This window comes from Aythya marila (genome assembly GCF_965140915.1).
Source record: "Aythya marila genome assembly, chromosome: 5".
NCBI lineage: Eukaryota > Metazoa > Chordata > Aves > Anseriformes > Anatidae > Aythya > Aythya marila.
The window spans coordinates 53,360,694-53,380,809 of record NC_139046.1 but is presented as its reverse complement, the minus strand read 5'-3'; the positions used below and the strand labels follow the sequence as shown (position 1 = coordinate 53,380,809).

Genomic DNA, 20,116 nt, shown 5'->3' with positions numbered 1-20,116 from the left:
TCTGACAGCAGCTGTGGTTTTGGCAAGGGGCCTCCTGTGAACTTTCTACTCATTACCAGAACATCAAGGCTGCCGCTCGATGGGTACTGCTTGCTCTGGCACAGGGTTTGGGCTCAAACAAAACCAGTTCGACCCCAAACACGATGTTAAATCCAAGAAAACCCATGAGGGACAGAGGCCAGCTGGCAGGGGACAGCCTGGATCTGTGCCCAAGAGAGCCTAGGGAACATGAGAGTCCCAGATGGGCTGTGGAGAACAAGAAAGCTCAGGGACACCACAGAGACCCTGAAGGCACCTCAGAAAGCCCCCAGGCTGGCCAGAAAGGCAAGACTCAGTGCAAGACCCACAGGCACTGAGAGTGACACAGAGAGCCTGAGAGGAACCAGAAAAGCTGGGGGAATCCAGAGGTCCTGGGGCAGCCTAGAAGCCAGGATGGAGCTCTGAGCTCCTGGTGAGCAGCTTTGAACAGCCTTTAACCACTACAAAGCTTTGCTCGCTCGCTCTTGTGAGTCTCAACCACTTGTCTCACCCACAAGCAAGAGCTCCACAGAGCTCAAAACCAGAGCTTTTGACAGATCTCTAACCACCTGTAATCCTATTCTATTACACCACTTGAAAACTCTCCTGAGCTGATCGAAACCACCCCACACCTGCTACAGAGCTCCTCAAAACCACACTGACCAGCTCAAAACCTCCTTCAAACACTTGTAGGCAGGCCTAAACAGCTCTCAACCCATCTGTGGCCACATTTCTGTATTCATCCTCAGGCACCTGCCCCGTGGGGTCAGTGGCACCAGTCTGGTGCTGGAACAGTGCAGGGCTGTACTGGTAAGCTGGTAAGGGTTGGGGACACACAACCCTGGTCATTTGGGGAAAGGAAGCCCAGCTCTGTACCTGCTAGCCTGATGCACAAGGGATCCCAAAGCAACACAACATATTACTTAATTACAGAGGCTCTGGTGCTCATAAACACAGCCCAAGAGGGGAAGAACTGAGGAAAGGGGAAGGAGTGGTTATTATGGCCTTTGTGGGACTTAGGTATAAGTCAGGGGCTTTCCCTTTTCACCCAAGCATCTTCCTTATTGCTACACTCAGTAAAGGTCGAACTTCTACCTGAACTGATTTCTGAACACAATTGAGGACAAGCCCTGCAGGGGCAGCTGAGATCACAGCATGGAGCCACAGCTGGCCCCACACAGCACTGCAGGACCTCAGGATGCTCTGCAGCTGCCCCAGCACACTGCAGCAGTCCCTAGGCAACCACTTCCCAGGGCCTCTGGCTGCACTGCAGGCAGCCTGCCACCACCGAGCACATCCCAGGGCATGCACAGGCAGGGGGCACCAAACAGGTGCTATGAATGCAGTCCTGAGGAAATCATTTTGCTGCTTACCCTTTTCCAAGTGAGAGCTGCAAAACACATCTACCTCCTGCCCAAGCAAGACTGTACCCTCACCCCTCCTAAAAGAACAGCACCAAGAACTTAGCTGGGGCTCTATTTTTCCTTGAGAAGGAAAAAAGACAAAGAATGCAGGGTCAAAAGATACCTGCTGATAGAAACATTGTTAAATTCGTAAGTATTTTACCAAATAAGTTACGAAACTCCTGAATCCCCTGTGTTGATTTAAGATTTTTGATCTTCCCTACAGCAATTTCATAGCTTTCTTGGGTAAGATTCTGCAGGTAAGCTGAGGAAATGGGTAAGAGAACAGGATGTCTCCAAATACGTGCACAAACCACAGCCATCAACCTCAAAGACCTCAGAGCACAGTGGCTATAGCCACCAGCTGCAAGGCAGCACCATCCTCCCATAGTGAGGGAGAAAGGAGACAAGCACTGACAGAATGTTTAATGCAACAGAACTTTAATATTTTTATACAAAAAAAAGGTTTAAAATTGTAAATGTCTGCTAAAAACACATAACCTGATATATCCCACTCAAGAAAACGTTTCTTCGCATTTTCTCAGTTCTTGAAGTTGCAGGTGGGGCCACAAGCAAATTTGGTCCCGGGTGGGGAATGCCAAACTGCTGAGCTTGTGCGTTTGAAGTATCGAGGCTTGCTCTTGCCAAAGATGTCCTCCAGCTTAGGGCTTGCAATTAACCCAAAGAGCTCATCAACATCCACTGGGTGATAGTATTGGTGGATAATAGCTTGATTAAGCTGAGACCCTAAATAAAATAAAATACAGAAGCAGACTTATGAACAGGTTTTCAGTGCTCTGCTTATGGTATCCCTTCCGTCAGGGCCAACAGGATAGTCACTCTTCTCCATCCATACCTGAAAAAAAACTGTTGCAACCCATACAGTGAGTATGATTAACAGCTTTCCTATTCATTGCAGAGCTCTGAATTCCAAACCCATCTTCAGGTTGCCAACAGTACTTGTTTTAAGTCACTCTTCACCACACTAAAAATATCCCAAACCTACCACATCTTGGTTTCCCCTCAGGAGGATGGGCTGCTCCATCAGCAGTGAGCTCCCACCATTCTTTCACCCCCCCTCCCCAAATCCAAACACACACACAGGACTCTGGTTTAACTCCAACACAACGGCACTTGCAAGAAAACAGATCCAGCCACCCCCCCCAGCCAGCAGCTGCCAGCACTGCAGTCTCACACACTCCTGAACCGCACTTTAGGGAAGCTGAGATGACACTGAGCAAGTCCAGAAAGCTCCAGCTTCCCAAGGAAGGAATTAGAGCCCAAACAACACTTGGCACCTACCGTCAGCCCAGGCAGGGACAGGCTTCCGAGGCGCACTCTCATCATCTGTGGAATCATCGCTGTTCAGATCCATCCCGTAGTTATTTTCGCTTACCTTGGGGGACCTGAATATCTTCATGCTCTTCGGGGGCTTTAAGCAGGATGTGGAGATAGATTTCTGAAAGCACAGAGAAGGCACTTACTAGGGCAGGAAGCAGACCTTGCAGTCTGACAGAAGAGGTTGCTTTGCTAGGACAGGCTACCCAGACCCGTGCAGCCTGACCCCCTGCAGGCACCTCAAAGCTCCGGCGTTAAGGAGGCCAACAGACTGCACCAAGATCCCAGATGAGATCCCACAGCAATATAGCATTAAGATACCTAGGCAGTACCCTCACACTGACCATAAGCCAAAAGTTAAAAGGTACCTTGGCAATGCCCAATGTTGGGCAAGGAATTTTGCAGTAAAGGGAAGGTAGCCAGAAAGAGAGCAGGCTTCCAAAGCAGATTTCACATTCATTTTCATCCTTAGTTCAAAGTAATGAGACCATAAAGGTTATTCAACTGTGTATGAGATACCTTTGACACATTATCTGTAATATTCTTACTTACAGGTAACTTGGGTGGAGATTTCCTGTAACATCCAGAAGTGCTCACATCCCTCCCTCTTCTGTCTGATCTGTTTTGAAACCTTATCTTGCTGGAAGCCAAGCTAGAGCCCAGGACTGCACACTGCAGCAGGCAATGCCAACTGCTTGCTCAACCTGCAGCCCCCAAGCTGTGATGTAGGGCTTCCCAGTACCTGACCAGAAAAAAAGCTAGGGCTCCATTTCATTTTGAAGCTGCAGGCTGGAACAGCACAAGTCAAAGCTTGAAGGGACCCCCTGGCTTTGTGCTGAGGAACAGAAGATGACCAGGAGACCTGACAGCTGTATGTAGCACAGAACTGACAGAGGAACCAAGAAGGCATCATTACAGAGAAATCCTCCCCAAACTTTAAGAGCTCAACATGCTGGGGGACCTCTCTGAAGTGCCTGCATCCTAATGCATGCAGTACAGGACATGAGCCTGATGAAACAGAGGTGTAACAGGACTACAGCATTGTTGGGATCATGGAGATGTGGTAGGATGTCTCCCATGGCTGGAGAGCTGCAGCGGAAGGCTACAGGCTCCTTGGGAAGGACAGGCTATGAAAAGATGGAAAAGAACTCGCCCCTTATATGAAAGATGGGCTAAAGAGCGCACAGAGCTCTGCCTGGGATGGGTAGACAAGGAGCTAACTGAGAGCTTTTGGGACAGGGTTAAAGAGGGCAGGGATATACCTTCTGGTGGGGGTCTGCTGCAGCCTGCCTGACCAGGATGCCTTCTGACAACCAGATGGGGGGCTTAAGATCCCAATACCTGCTGGAGGCACAACACAGCAGGATATAAGCAATCCAGGAGGTTACCGAACTATAGTGAGGGCAGCTTCCAAGAGGCAGAGGAACCAAGGCGGAGAGGTACTCTGGACCTCACATTCACCACCAGGCAGTGGCTTGTTGGGAATGTGAAGGTCACAGCCTTGGGGGCAGCACGCAGGAGATGGTGACATTCAGGTTCCTGAGGGGAGCAAGGTGGGCACACAGCAAACTGACAGCCCCACACTTCAGCAGAGTGGGCTTCAGCCTCTCCAAGGATCTGCTCAGAAGAGTCCCACAGCACAAGGCCCTGGAGAGAAGAGGAGCCCAAGAAAGCTGGTTAATATTCAAGGATCACCTCCTCCAGACTCAGGATTGGTGCATCCTAACAAAGAAATCAAGCAACGATGCCAGGAGGCCTGCATGGTTGAGCAAGGCACTCCTGGCCAAACACACACAGGATGGAAGCGTACAGAGGGCAGAAGCAAGGACAGGTAACCCGAGAGGAATGCAGAGACTGTCTGAGCATCCAGGAAACTGAAACCTAAATGAAATTGGATCTGGCTAAGGATGTACAGGACAAGAAGGGCACCTCTAAATACATCAGTGATGAAGAGAAGGCTGTGGAAAACATGGGCCCATTGCTGAGCAGGATGGGGTACCTAGTTACACAGGACAATGAGAGGCTGAGGTAGTGACTGCCTTCTTTGCCTCAGTTTTCACCTGCAAGCTTGGCCTCCAGACAGCCCAGGTCCCAGAGACCAAGGAGAAAGGGGGTGAGTGGTACAAAGTCTAGCTGGAGGCCAGTAACCTGTGGTGTGCCCCATGGGGCCAATGCTTGGGGCAATCTTATTCAAGATCTTCATTAATATTGTAAAAAATGTGTCAGAGCTCACCCTCAGTGAGTTTACAGATGACACCAAACCAGAAGAAACCTGGACAGGCTGGAGAGAAGGGCCACAGAGATGAAGGAACTGGAACCTCTCCCCCTGAAGAATGGCCAAAAGAGTCAGGACTTTTCAAGTCAAGAGTGTTTGAAAGCTCAAAGTGGCAATCTTATCCACATATATAAATACCTGAAGGGAGTATGCAAAGAAGATGGAAGCAGGCTCTCTCTAGTGGTGCCCAGTGGGCATGAACTAAAATCCAGAAGGTTCCATATGAGCATCAGGAATTACTTCTTTGCTATGAGGATGACTGAGTACTGAACAGGCTGTCCAGAGAGGTGGCAGTCTCCCTCCTTGGAGGGATTCAAAAGCTGTCTGAAAACAGTCCCAGGCTAACCGCTCCAGGTGGCTCTGCTTGAGCAGGGGAGTTGGACCAGAAAACCTCCAGACATCCCGTCCTACCTTCACCACTCTGGGATTCTATGAGCCCTAAATCTGCACGGTAATTGGATTGAATGTAAAACAAGAATAAGAGGATGTAGAAGTATACATCTGTAGAAATACAAGCAGCATCACTGTACTTTGACTTAATCACTCTTTTTAGGAGTTTTCCTCCCCTGGTTTTGTAGAAAAGCCCCAGGAGAACATACCACATACCTTCAAGTACTTGACTTTTGTACACATGGGCCTACCACTCACACGTTTCATGGTAGATCTAATTTCTATTCTTTAAAACTCTCAAATTAGTCACAGAAGAAAGAAGTCCAGCAAGATGAAGAGGTACTGGTCAGACACAGGACAAGAGAGCCTAGGAAGGGGAGTTAACTGGGAGAAGCTGTACTCAAGGCAGTTTGGCTCTTTGAGCACTGTTCTCTGCACCCTTACAGATTTTAGGTCTAAGCAGCTCCAATTCAAACTCCTGGACACTTAAACAGATGACAGCAAGACTTTACAGGCAGGTCTGAATGTGTTTTGCTATAGTGCAGCTAAATGCTCTGCACACTGAACTGACACCTCATGATGTGCTGCCATCATGTGGTCATTCCCAACAGCTGTTCAAAGATAAGATTTGCTTTGCCTTCAGGTTCTCCTGTGCTGAGCTCTTGGCCAAGCACCAGAGAAGAAAGGCTTCCTGGTCCTCACTCTGCACAAACTCCAGTTAACCCCCTACAACATACATTAAATGATTTCACCTCCTGCTCACCTCTCTTCACCTCACTGCTTCACTACTGCTGAAGCAATTTGCAAGCTGATTCCAAACCACTGAATTCAATTAGATATGATAGACCCATTTCAAGGGCTCCACTAGAACCTAAGCTCACCTTTACGGTTTTGCTCAGACACATGTTGGAGGCAGCAGAGGATGATTCTGGTTGCTTGATTTTTTTCTCCTCTGCCAGCTGCTGCCAGGGCTCCTCCAGATCTTCTTCCTGTTAAGACGTAAGAATTCAGTCATTCATTCACTGAAACAAAACAACCAGACTCTCTGGAATTTAGCCATATTTTCTGGGGCCCTTGATAAAATCCTCTGTCCCTGTCTTCTTCTGCAGGGACAAAAAAGAATCAAAAATGATGCAGATGAACTGAGAACTGGCTTTGGTCAGTGAGATCAAGTAAATCTTGCATTCAGATCAGCAATGTCTCTAGAGCCCATACTCACCTTTATCACCTTTACCATGCTCACCCAGGTATCAGGAGTCATTGAAATGGATTCTGGTTGCCTGACTCTCTCCTCCTGCCCAAGCAGCTGGTACAGCTCTTTTGGGCTCTCTCTGGCCTAATAAAGAAGAAAGCCTTTCACTGCTAAAGCTCCCTTTCAGCCCGAAGAACTTTATCCAGAAGCTTCTCCTGCCACTCTCCTTAGCAGGGAAGAACAACACATAGCTAACAAAGGCAGGAACTGTAGCCACTTCGAATTAGATTCAGCTTCTCCCTTTCTGGAGGAGTTTTGCTGTGTCTCACTCCAGCCCAGTTGCTGGTTATACATAAATAATTCAGACCTTCATTAAAATTATATAGGAAAAAATACAAGTTTGGAAGTCATTAGCCTAGTGAATAAGGGCAGCAAGAGCAAAAAGGAAAGGAAGAATTTATCCTTAAGAGTAGCAGCATTTGGTACTTTTTTTTTTTAAACCAATGAACAAGGCAGAAGAAAGTGACATTAACTTAAGAGTGGAAAGAAAATGTTACTGTGATATTTTGAGACAAGCAGACTAAGCCATGATATTCTTTGTGCAAGTGAAGTTACATGAAGCTATATGATACCTGAAGCTTGTTATGGAGATCAATCTCCAAACAGAGGAAAGGAATATGTATATTTTTAGAAGCATCTCTTACTAATTTCCATGTTCATTTAAATATCAGTGAACATGATTTGGAGATGCTCCTCATAGTGTGGTTGTAGGTCATAAATCTTCCGCAACAGTAATGTTAGGAGGCTGACAATGCTCATCTGTTGACCAGAAAGTGACCTTGTAGCAGAACTAACTTATTCTTGTACAAACAAAGTATTTAGAAAAATATCATGCCTGACTCAGTTTTACTGTGTCTGTTTCCTCTAAATAAAGTTGTAACAAATTAGAAAACTTCAAGTAGTAACACAGGACTTGGAAAGCAAGCCTGATCTTTGAAAGTCTACTTATTCCAGGCCTTACTGCTTTACAACAGAATTTGTCACAAGACCTCTCACTCCCCACCTTTATGCATTTTTCAGTAAACACCACTGGCTCCAGCTGAGGTTGTGGGGACTTCTCTCCCCTCTGCTGTTTGAGAACCCTGGGGAACAAAGCCACAGTTTAGTTATACAGGAAAGCATGTTCCATCCCTCCCTGCTAGCATTCTTATAGCCTCTTGCTTTAGCACCCCATACCTTTGGGACATCACATCACATGGCTGACTCACATCAACCTCCCAGTTCCAGCAACACTGTTTATATTTACTGCTTCACCATGCCTGTTGCTAAGTCCCCTTCTCCAGAATAGAAACAGGATAATACCTCTCCTTTACTTGCTCCACCTGTCGCTGCTCTACAGGACTTCTCAGTTCCAAAGCTTTCTTTCCTTTTTCTTTCACTCTATCTTCTCTCCTTTTCTGCAGTAGTTCATGCTGCTCAAATTCATCTTCCTCCTGAGGAAAAAACCCTTGTAACCCTCCAGCTCACACATGGAAAGATTAGATACGAAGTGACTGCTTTGAGACAACCCATTCTCATTATATCCCATTCTTACCTTCCACAGCCTGCCCACCTGTTGAACAGTATTTCCCTTCTGTCTCCACAAGTTCCCTCACGCTCAAACTCAACATCAACTGTCTAGACAGAAGTCTTGCAGCACAGATGCTTCTGTTTCCCCAAATCTCTGCAGATCCTGGCAGTAATTTCTCCCTGTTCCACCAGGCAGACCAATACACAGGTTCCCTGCTACTCCTTTCCTTTTCTACACACAGAAGGAACCTCAAGTTGCTCTTACCACCTTCAGCGTTTTCTGTTTCCGTGCATCAGTTTCTCCAGGTTTCTTTAACAGTTTTTTCTTGCTCCATTCCTCTGACACTCTCTCTTCCCGCACTTGTGAGAGGCGCACCTGAGAAAGACATGTGTCTGCTCCACTGCCCCGAGGATGCACACCACAGCCTTTCCCAAATAGAGGATGAGGAGAGCCTCTAAGTCTGATACTTCAGGTCTGAGACTTAGAGACTGAGAACTCAGCATCCAGCAAGAAGCAAACGTGCCCTGAAGTTAGCACCAACCTTGTGCACCAAGTCCAACACTTACTACAGGTCATGTGAAGAGACACCCACCACCTGGAGAGTCTGGAAAAAAGAACAGACAGTTACCCAACTCCAAAATACATGCTTTCATCCCGTGTGAGATTCTCTGCAGAACAAGGTTCTGGTTTATGTTTTGCCTGCAGTGCTGCTGGCAACTGAACTGCAAATTGGGGATCTGAGAGCTGACTGAGCCCCAGACACTGTTCCTTTACCTGAGCTGTCTATCCCAATAAAAGCACTGACACATGCACAGCAGGAGACTAGCCAGGGCTACAAGTAATTTTGGCTGCTCAGGTTTTGGGAAAAGCTGAAAGGAGCACAATTCCTCTTCTTCCAGGGCTGACTCTTCCAAAGCTCACCTTAGCCCACCCCCCAAAAGGCTGGTCCACTCAGCCATCCCTTTCCCTGGAGCTCTACCCAGGTCAGCCAGGCACAGTGTCCCTCAGCCCTGCAGAACCTGCACTGCTGTACAGAAGCAGCAGCACCACCTGCACTCAGCCATCAACAGCTGATCCTGGCAAACTCAACTTCTACAGGTCCTCAAAAAAAGGGTAAGGGCAAAGCTTTAAAAGCAGGGACTACACAAACACACACAGCCGCCACCACATCTACTAGTCACGAGCATTCCTTGTTTATTTGGTAGCTATTCTTCCTGCCATGCTTCTGCAGCCCCCTACAATCACCATGGCTTTGCTGTCTGCAATGCTGTGCAAACAACTGAGTGCACTGTAAGCCCAGTAACAGTCTCACCTGCAGGGCCTTTTCACAAGACAGTCAAGGGATGCTACCACATTCCTTGAATGCAGAGCACCGTAAATGCTGCATGTCAGAACAGGAACGGTTAGAATCACTACAGAGGTATGGAGAACAAAGCCCTCCCCTTGTTAGACAGAGAATTTCAAAGTCTATTTTAGATGCAGACTTACCCACCACCTGATTAGTCACCATCAGCACCAACCCAGTGCTTGCACACATCATGCCAGTGGCCTGTCTGCACCCGCTCCATCTCACAACTCCCTAACATAACACCATTGTTCTGAGTGGCCCAAAGCTTGGCCAGGCTTCTTACCTTCTCATCATTCTGTAAAGTCTTCTGCTGCATTCGCTTCTTCTTCTCTTCTTCCAGTTGTTCCACCCGCTCTCGAGCCTGAAGTGCCTTCCTCAGACGCTCTTCCCTCTTTCTGGAGAGGGGGTGCAAGAGGGGCCTGTTAGCTTGGTTTTGTCCTCTAACACAGAGGACAACAGGGACAAGGACTTGTGGCTCATTTTCTGGCAGAGCAGCCTGCCACAGATCATGCAAAGAGTTATTTTGCTTTGGTTGAGGTTAACCTCAACACGTATCTGCATTAGGTCCACCAGAAATGAGCATGTGCTTTGCACCGATCCAGTTCTTACTGCAGTGAGCCATGAGCAGCACTGCTCAGGGTGCACAGGAACATGCTAAGTGTCCCTTCCAAGTGGGAAAGACAAAGCACAGTACAGCAGTGCTGCCTGTCTCACAGGAAAAGCCTTCAAGGCAATTCTGTGCTGAGCCTGGGAAGAAGCAGGTAAGGGATCCAACTCACTGCTTCATTTCTGCCTGCCGCCGTCTCTTTCCTCCTCCACTTTCTTTCTCCTTTGTTCCTCAGCCTCCTGCTTCTTCCTCAGGCTTTCCAGTCTCTGTCGCTCCTTCTTCTGAAAAGGAGATGATTTCAGACTGTAATAATTGCTGGGACCTGTTTCTGCCCTCAGGCTGCTTGTGCACATGCAGCTAGAGGCTAGGCAGCCTGCTAAACAAAGAAGTCACTGTCAGAGTCATATTCACCCACACACAGGGATGGGAAGTGAGTAGTAGGGAAGAAACAATGCAGCACTTATTCAGGTGCACCATCTTCCTAGAGCAGAAGAGTCATTGGGGTGGGATAGAAACACTTCAGTCCTTCATCTGTACAGAGTGTGCTCAGGCAAGAAAGTTAGCTGGCACGCTGCTGCTGTGGGTGGCCACCTGCAGCAAACACTGCTGGCCTGGGACAGGGCTACCTACACCAGCAGCTGGGAGAACATGCAGAATGCAAGTAGTCATGTTTAGAGGCCAAAAGATTTCTTAGCAGTTCCCTTCCCCAGCAGAACACACCTACAGAGATCCTGGCACGGCCAGTTTACAGTTTTGGACAGAGAACAGGAGAGCTGTGTGGATGCCAGTGTGAGGGGAAAGAGCTGTCAGTGCTTGTGAGGCAAGAAGCACAGCCCTTACAGTCCTCTAACCCCACAGTTGAAGGTGTTGTTACTTACAACAAAGTCTCCCTGTAAAAAAAAAAAAAAAAGACAAATTATTAAGCATTTGGATGAAGCACTAGAACCCCCACTGCACACTAACCCTATTCCCAGCTGCAGTTCCTTGTCAGTAAGGTGGTAGGAACACACTGCCTGACCCAATACTACTCATTTCTCAGCTCTACAGCAGCCAACTGTGCAATACACAAGGGCAGAGCCCCATTGCAAAGAGAAAAGCTTCCCATTTTCCCCACCATCCTAGAATAAAGTGTTTTTGCTAAGCATAGACAGAGCAGCTGAAAATTCTCTGCATCTGAGGACAGTGAGGATTGGTGCTAAAAACCCCAGGCTGATAACAGTGTTTGTGGACAGGTGATGCTAGCTAGGCAAGACCATTTTCCCTTCCCCTGGGAAAATGGTAGAATCACGAGGACAACTTGTTTGTTAGGACCTACATTGGCCCATGGGAGCCAACGAAACAAGGAATACATTCATGCTTTTCTAAGCAAGCAGTTGTCTTGCCACTCCCCTATACATGATCCTGTCCTTCACCCCTGTGAGGGGAGGTGGGACTCTGACACACCTTCGGATCAGGTCGGGTGGGAGTGTTGTGTTTGATGAAGTTCTTTATCACACTCCCACGTCCTGTAGGCCCAGGGCTTGCGAGTAGCTGGCTTCTCTGCACTGCCTGCAGGAAGTTTTTCAGTGGTCTGACAACCTAAGAGGGAAAGACAGAGGGAAGTAAGTACTTGCCAGGGAAAGGGAGACAAAGAAGACAGTGGGACCCACTCACCTTACTAGCTGGAGAGGCAGAATGCGGAGCCTGGTTGGTAGAATTGATGTGCTTGTCTTCCAGAGGGGCACGACCTCCTGGCTGCTGCCCATTCCGTACAATGCCCATTCTTTGTTTACAGCTCCGTGTCCTGTTGGCACCAGGAAGAGCATTAGCTGACCATCACACTTCCTTAGTCTTATCAGAGTTGACTTGCTGTTACACAGCTCCCTCTGCCTGCTCGCTGCCACCAGAGGAACCGGGCCTCCTAGGAAGCCAGCCAGCCCTGGAGCAGGAGGAGCACCAGAAATGAGGACAGGGGACACACAGCAGCTTAGAAGGGGAATATGCAAGTTCCAGACCATAAATACACAACATCACTCCCACTCTCATTCAATACTCTGATCCCCAGCAAGCAAGGTATCTGTCACTGCTGGTATTACCACCAGCACAAGATGGATGTAATTCACATGTTTCCAACTAGCCAGTCTAGTCCACCTCACTGGCAGAGTTTTATTTGCTTTATAAATACCTTGGACTCTCACAGATTTACCTAAGTCAGGGGGTACACATAAAGGCATTTCTAATTCCAAGCAGGAAACAAGGGGGCTACCTCACTTTGTGACCCAGCCCAGCAGTTCCAAGGAAGGCTGCAGCTCCTGAGACATCATTAACTAACCACATGAGAACAGAGGATACTGCTGCTCCCCCTTCCCACCCACTACCCACAGTAAATTCACCCCAGCAAAACAGGGATGGCAGACAGGCTGAGGACAAAGCTAAAAACAGCTGAAATCTCACATGAAACACCAATAATATAATCAGTGAGGAAACAAGTCAGACATTCCAGACACTTGCACAAGATAAAAATAAATAGGTCGGTCACCTGCTCATGTTGCCTTCTGAAACTACTCCCAGGCCACCCCTTTATGAACCACTCAGTCACATCTAAGCTGTGAGATAACAGCACTATCTTAGTCATCTGCACTGGTCTGTGCATGAACTAATGTGTCTGGGACCCAAGCCTGGCCTGGGAAGCAAAGAAGGCTCAAGTCACAAGGAACTTCCACAGGCAAATGGTCAAAGGAGATTTCAAAACTTCACTGCAGGGCAGGGAAGGAAAAACACCCAAAGGTTTTAAACAAGTTACTTAAAATGCCAAGCCTAACTCCTCCCATGCCACTGGTTCATTCCTCTTCCCCCTTGCAAGCGTCTCGTACCAGATGCATGAAGGACTCCCCTGGGACTTGGCACCGTGGGCTTGTTCCTGGTTCATGTTCTGGGGTTCACTTGTTGGATTTACACAGCTGCCTGTGAAGAAATCTGTAGTCAGCACTGTGTGCAAGGCATCCTGCAGGGCTTACCTGTCTGCAGCTCGTGTGCTCTGAGCCCCACAGCATGTAACCAACCCACAGAAGCCTGGGTTTCTACCTCAAGTATCAGTGTTGTACATGTACATCATGAAGCGTGCCTCTTGTAGAGAGGCTTCTGCACAGGCACAACCTCCCCACCAAAAGGACTCCAGGTCCTCTTACTTCCACTCCAGCTAGAGCTGCTTATGGGATCCTACAGCTGTCACAGGGGACAGACAAAAAGCCTGGATGTCCCCTTGCTTTGAGGCACAGTAAAGAAGTGTGACATATCCTCATGTAACATCAACCCAAAGAGGAAAGGGATGTTGAGGCCCTTTAACACATGGGAGACTCCAAGCCCATGAGCATTCTTTCAAGAGTAATTCAACGTTACCTTCTTTATTCCCTGTCTGTTGTTCAGGAGATGAGCACTGTGCAGGAGGGCTGGCAGCTTTTCCATCTTCGCTTGAAGTGATTAAGTTTTCAGGAACCTATAGGAAAAGGAAACAAAGTGTTATCTCAGCACAGTTCCTTCAAAGGAGCAAGGCTGTCATGCACCCACTGCCCTAAAAAAAGCTCCCAGATACAACCCTACTGCTAGCCCAGGGACTCTTCCTCTCAGCTGGAGTCATGCTGTATGTACAGCAACTGACTCACTGCAGTGACAGGGGTTCTGCTCAAGAAACACCAGCCCCTGCAGGTAAAACAACAGCTACCCAGTATTTCTCATCCAGAGCAGGACACTTCATTGAACCTGGATGATGAAGTCTAATCCAAGTGCCTCAGGAGGGACAGGCAGCTTCTATACACTTTGAAGAGACATTTCAAGCTACAAATATCTAGTCTGCACTGATATTTTTGTCCTTCAAATTCTATATATTCTAGAGAGATAAATCCCTTTTAAAGCATCTCAGGTTATGGTATCCCTGTGCACTTCAAATGCCATTATGGTACATTCACATGAGGATAAACCACAGAAGTCACTGAAGCACAGCACCCAGGGTGCCTGCACACACACCCAGGACAGGCTTTCCCCTACCTGTTAAGCCACTACCAGCTGCACCACCACCACCCACAGCAGCATTCCCACTGCTGCTGCTTCCCAGTGGCACCAGTGAACTGCTCCGAGGCAGGCAGCCCCTCTCTGCTAGGCCAGTTTTCACACAAGCTGGTTCACAGCACAATCATACAAGGTGTTTTTGCCAGCTCAGAGGATGGGATGGGTTTCTTTATCTTACTAGCACTGCAGAATTACACAAGCTGGTAGCATACATAACTTTACTGGTAAAGCATAGTAAGTTGAACCGCCCTTCTGACTTCTGTAGCTCAAAGCAGCCAGGCAATAGAGACAAGCCAAGAATACACACAATTACCACGCCCAGATGACAGGCAAAAGCTTGCTGACTTTTCGGAACCTGCCCAAACAGCTCTGAAAACTCCATCCTAGAGTTATCAAGGGTCAAAAGGTCTCTGTCTCCCAGGAGCCAGTGAGCCAACAGGCGTAACCAGCTGCCTAGGTGCCTGAATGGCCATGGTGTCCACCTCAGCAGCTCCTTTGCTGAGCTTGAAGTTGTGTGTGAATAACACCTCGGCCACATTCCCTGCTTCCATTCATAATGCTTCTTTTGGTGAGCAGTTGGAAGATAGTTCGTTCCTTAGGACTCACCTGGTCACTTTGGGAGTTCAGTTCTGGTCCAGATCTGTAAAAATAAAGTCTATTTTAATTTTGTCAATTCCCTGTGAAATAAAAGAAACACTACTTTGTTCTTGGGGCATCTCTACCAGGACAGCATTCAGAAGTGTGAGTTACAGGCAATAAAAATACAGACCTAGCCTACAGGACCAAGGAAAGTACAGGAAATTTAAGTACATCCAGACAGAGGCACAAGCCTGTTTGAGCCAGGCCACACAGTGACAGAGATGTAAATTCTTCTGATGTGAAGTGAATTCTGATGAATTCACACTGCTGAACATAATGAACTTTGTCCTCTCCTTTGTCTGCAGAACTTCTACACTGCAGGTCAAAAGGAAGTGCTGTGAACCTTTTGAAGACCAAGTGCTACCTGTTCACCTGTCAGACAGGCAGAGTAACCTCCAGCGCCACCAGGCACCCAGAGGCTGGTTACAGCCAGAAATCCAGGACATTATTCAGGTGATGGCAGCCAACACCAGGCAGAGCAACGGCTAGCAGGCTCTCAGGGCTTGTGGCACAGGGACAGATCCTGCACTCACACAGCCATCAGCCTCACTGTACCCTGACGAGGCTTCTGAAAAGGAGGGGCTGCATCTGAACAGCACAAACATCAGAATATCAGAGCCCAAGTGACACCACCACCTAAAATAGTCATCTGTAATAGGGAAGCAACTTGTATAGCTTCCTTGTGTGCTTTGTGTTTTTTTTCCTGCCTGCTTCATGTGCCATGCTCACCTCACATTGCTGGGCCCATCTCCTTCCACAAAAACCTCCAAGGAGCTTTGACCTGAAGGAGAAAAACAGAAGCCAGCATAAGATAAACTAGCTTGGGGATCTCAGTCTGAGGCTTCTCAACAGTGGCAGTGCGTGCGTGGTAGAGCTCTGGTCTCTGTACAGGCTTCTCCCAGGGAACACGCTGATTGCTCATCTCAGCTTTCCACACCAGCACCACCACCTCCCTCGAGTGTCACTGAGGAGCTGAGGTAGGCTGGGGAGGCAGGGAACCAAAGCAGCAGATCCTCCTGGCTGCAGGCTGCTCCAGCTGCACAAACATGCTCACGCCTGTGTCACTGCGATAGCATTTCCCCGTCAATAGACTTCAGCTTCTGCCTCCCTGCGGTTTTATGCGGAGATTTGGTGAATTTTCACCGACTCTGTTCCCCCCCCTCCACAACACCTCTTGGATGGAAGTGTTTTTAACAAATGCCTAGATACGGTGTGACTCAAAGCTGACAAAACTAAATACCAAAAGGCATTAGTGCTTTATTAGAAGCTAGTCTGACTCCAGAAGTGATGATTTTAAAAAGCTCTAATTTGAAAGCCTTCCCAGGAACAGCAAAAACAAGGGACATGAGGAGTTCAGTGCTACCTGGAACAGTCTGGATTTCTGGATGTCGTTTCCTCGGATGACTGTGCTATTTAGTTCTCTATTCGTCTATGCTATCTTCACCCAAAAAGCATTCAAGATCCTCTGCCAACTTCAGCCAAAGTTCAGGAAGCAGAGACACATAGTTCCTGGGGACTTTTTGAGGAGCTGGCAGAAGATACTCGAGTTAAAGCCCCTCCCCAGGCAATGCAATAGCCTCATCTGATCAACCCACTGAGCAGCCAAGCCATAGCTAGCAGAAGGCAGGCTGCATTTTCCATTTCACTTTTAAAAACCCATCTGCAACCTGTGCAACCCAGCCTCCAGTCCCTGCACCTCAGACATTCCCTTCATCTGCTGTGGCAAAGCACACAGCAAAGCCTGAGACACAGCGATGAGGAGCTGGAGCATGCACTCTAAGTGATGGAAGCCACGAAACTGATTGCTGAGGAGACTAGGAGGAGCTGGAGTTAATGTGGATGAGCAACTCCACAGCTACTTACTGCAAAGCTGAGAAGCTGATTTAGCAAAATGAACATGCTCGGTAACAGAAAGAAACTTACAGCTCACTCTGCTGGAGGCAGAGGATGATTCTCGTGCTGCTGCTGCCTTCTTTGAGATGGCCCTGCTGATGGACTTCTGAATCATGTTCTCTCTTCTGCTGGCCAGGGAATATTTTTCTGACAAGGAAGTCCTACGGTTCTTGTGGAGGCCACCCACAAAGCTTTGGCGTCCAGAGCAGCGGCGTGTTTTGGATTTTGTTGTAGTCCTCTTGTTGTCAGGGTCCTGGAAAAGCACCTTTTCAAGATCTGGAGGAGACAGGTCTCCTTGGAGCATGGCAGAACCTCTTTTTCTAGCAGCCTCTGTTGTGGGGGTACTTGATCTTCTTTGGGAGGCCTCTTCACCCTCCCTTGCTGTCTGCTCACCAGGGATCACAGCAGATGCATCATGCTGCTCAGCAGCTGCATCCCCCTCGGGCACTTGCTCCCTGGTGAGAGTTTTAAAGGCTGCACCACCACCATCAGCACCATCTCCCTTTGGGGATAGCTCAGCCTGAGGATCACCATCACACCCCTCTTTTGCCACAGGACCTTGTGCTTCTGCAGGCTGTTTCCCAGGCGGTGCTGGAAGTTCAGTTTCAACATTGAGCTGAGGCTTTGCTGCACAGTCTGGTGCAGAGACTGCTTCTTCCTGCCCACTGGGGTCCTGGGGCTGCTCTTTGCTGTGGCATCTTTGGGAAGCCGGCCTGGAAGGTGCTAGTTTGACACTGCTTCTCCTTCTGGACAACCTGAGATAAAAAACAACCTGCAGTGAAGTGACACAGGTCTCCTGCTCCCAAGTGATCTCAGAACAAGCAGCAGAGAAGCTTTGAAGCGTACCTACAGGATGCTTCCCTCCACCTGTTCCCTCTCACAACCCACCTTTTATCACTGGCTAAACACCGGAGCTGAACCTTGGAAGCTCTCACATGTGTTTTGGCAGAACTTGTTGGAATAATTTAGGAGTTACTCCTTATTGCTCTTCACTGCCCTCAAGATTACTTTTTTCTGAATGTTGTCACTCTGCAGCAAGTGAAAAATGAAAATTTCACTCTGCAGAGTGAAAAATGCTAGGTTCAGGGAGCATCTCTAGCTCCGCTGCTTCAGTTAATCCCCACCAACTCCACAGAGGCTTGGGGAAGGTCCCCAGTGAAATTCAACACTGAAATCCTCTCCTCTGCATCAGCTATTTTGACACAAGAGGATGAAGCCTTATACTTTATCAGCAAGTCAAGGAGATGAGCTGGACAAAGCCCAAAAACAACCTCAGCACTCCACAGAAATGAAGCCTCCATCACCAAAGTGACCTGGAAGTAGCTCAAGGGTGGGGATTGGAAACAAAGACAAAAGAGAATCAGTGTGGAAATGCACAGCAGCTGAAACACAGCTAAGAAAACCCACTGCCCCATAAACCACTTAAGTGGGTGATGGCTTACAATCCCCGGGGAAAGCCTACCAGCAGCTATTTGTCTTACTGCCAGTAATCAAGTAATACCCTTGCTCTCCTTCCAGGTTTGTTCTCTTAATTTCTCATTCTGACCCCTAGCAAGAAGGCAGACTTCTTGCTCAAGTTAGCAAAAATGAACTATTCATTGGGAGATCTGTAACAATATGCTAAGAGATCAGTTCTAAAATACATACTGAGGGAAAACAGGGCAAGGGAAACAGCAATAGCACAACCCTGCAGGACAGATGTGCTAGGCTTCAGCATGGACTTCCTGTTGACAAATGACCACCTAACCTTCCAGCCTTTTTGTCACATCAGCAGGTCTTTCTCAAAACTAAGTTTAAATGAAGACAAATGCACGAGATTCATCTCCTTTAGGGAAGCAGCCAAGCTGACATCCAGCTGCTACCTGAAAGCTAGCAGTATGTCCTCAGAGCTCTCCCTGTTTAGATCCACAGCATTTTCTTCCCCTGCCCTCCCTCACCACTCACACGCTCACTAGCTTCCCACGCTTCCTTACTATTCTTGCTGTTCTCTCCATCCTCCATTTCTAGTTTGACAGTCTTTCAGTTCTAACTTCCTGTCCAACTTCTGTGTTTTTTCACCACGGTTATCAAAATATAAGGTAAAAACCACTGCTTATTACCCTGTGTTCAGTTCCTAGGTTTGGGTCACACTACAGCAATTACTTGCACATCTACCCTTAGAGCTTAACAAATGTTTCTCCAAAGGAAAGGTTCTTGCAACCACATTGCCACTCATCTTAGGGTTAGAGTGGATACAGTCAGCTACCATGAAGATACAGCACCAAGGAAATTAAGTAGCATCATGCCCAATGCCATCATGCACCAGCATCCATTTGCAAATGTTGTCAAGAGTTTCCCCATAAACCTTCCCAAAATAAGCAGGTCTTCTATGTAATGAGTCCTGGCTTGCTTTCAGGTGAATCTGTGACTGATAGAGAAGAGGGAAAAAAGAAAAGAAAGTTTGGCTGCTTGACATTACCGCTGCTGTTCCTGCCTTCTTTTGCTAAAAAGGAAACAGCCCACAAAAAACCTTCATGGTCACAAGATGCAGACACTTCCCCTGATAGTTTTAACATTTTTATCTAATTAGGGCTAGTTTTAGAGGCCTCTAGCATGAGTGTTTATAAGCAAGTCACTTGGCACTTCCACTTCAGCTCCACTCCTAATCCCTTTGAGCCTTTCTGCCTGTTCACTTAAGCTGTGACAACAGACGCGACGCTTTTGCATGTTACTGGTGGCAAGCTGCATTCTCAGGCGAGCAAACACCAGGAGCAACATCAGGCTTAAATGTGTGCTGAAAAAAATAATAAAGCAAACGAAAAGAAAATTCAAACAAAAGAGAATATTTTGGTTTCCAACCAAAAGAAGTTATCATGAACATGAAGGACAATAACCAACTGCATTCCAAACTTTCACAAGAATCAGCGTTGAATAGTTTTGACGTACCCTTTTGAAATCAGTGTTTGCTGACTCAAGGAGTGGCTACTTCACCTGTGTACATGCTTAAATGGTTAAATTCTTATTTCTCCCTGCAGCCCCAGCACAAGGCACCTCACCCACCTCCTCCTGGTCAGCTCGCTCTCCTCTCTCAGGGATGAGGACTGCCGCTTCCTCAGGCGTCTCCGCTGGGACGGCTTCTTGGGCATTAACCCAGGCTCAGCCTGGAAGTTGCTGTTGAGGAGACAAATACAGAAAACAGAGGTTGAGCCCCAGCAATCCCATATTATGGGTGACCCGAGAGGTGTCCCAGAGCCCCCCTACCTCTCCAGCAGCCTCCTGCCCTGCTCCTCCACCTCCCGCAGCCAGGCCAGGTGCTTGTGCTGGGCACTGTGGAGGAACTGGGAGAACCTCTGCTCGCACACCTCCAGCAGGCGCCAGGGACCCTCCTCCATGGCTGCCCTGAAACACAGGAGGGGAGTT

At 48.0% G+C, this 20,116-nt stretch overlaps 1 protein-coding gene across 1 annotated transcript; it reads right to left on the bottom strand.

The window, feature by feature from the left end:
• Window positions 1-1,962: 1,962 nt before the first annotated feature.
• LOC309878623 (inner centromere protein B-like) lies at window positions 1,963-20,088 on the bottom strand (the record flags this gene model as incomplete). The annotated part of the gene is given in 18 exon segments (XM_082761371.1): window positions 1,963-2,168; window positions 2,724-2,880; window positions 6,306-6,413; window positions 7,680-7,758; window positions 7,979-8,109; window positions 8,451-8,561; window positions 9,818-9,929; window positions 10,314-10,344; window positions 10,347-10,422; window positions 11,585-11,719; window positions 11,795-11,924; window positions 12,994-13,084; window positions 13,520-13,616; window positions 14,792-14,825; window positions 15,554-15,605; window positions 16,748-17,172; window positions 19,757-19,867; window positions 19,958-20,088. Coding segments are annotated over 18 exon segments (2,217 nt in total).
• Window positions 20,089-20,116: the final 28 nt, after the last annotated feature.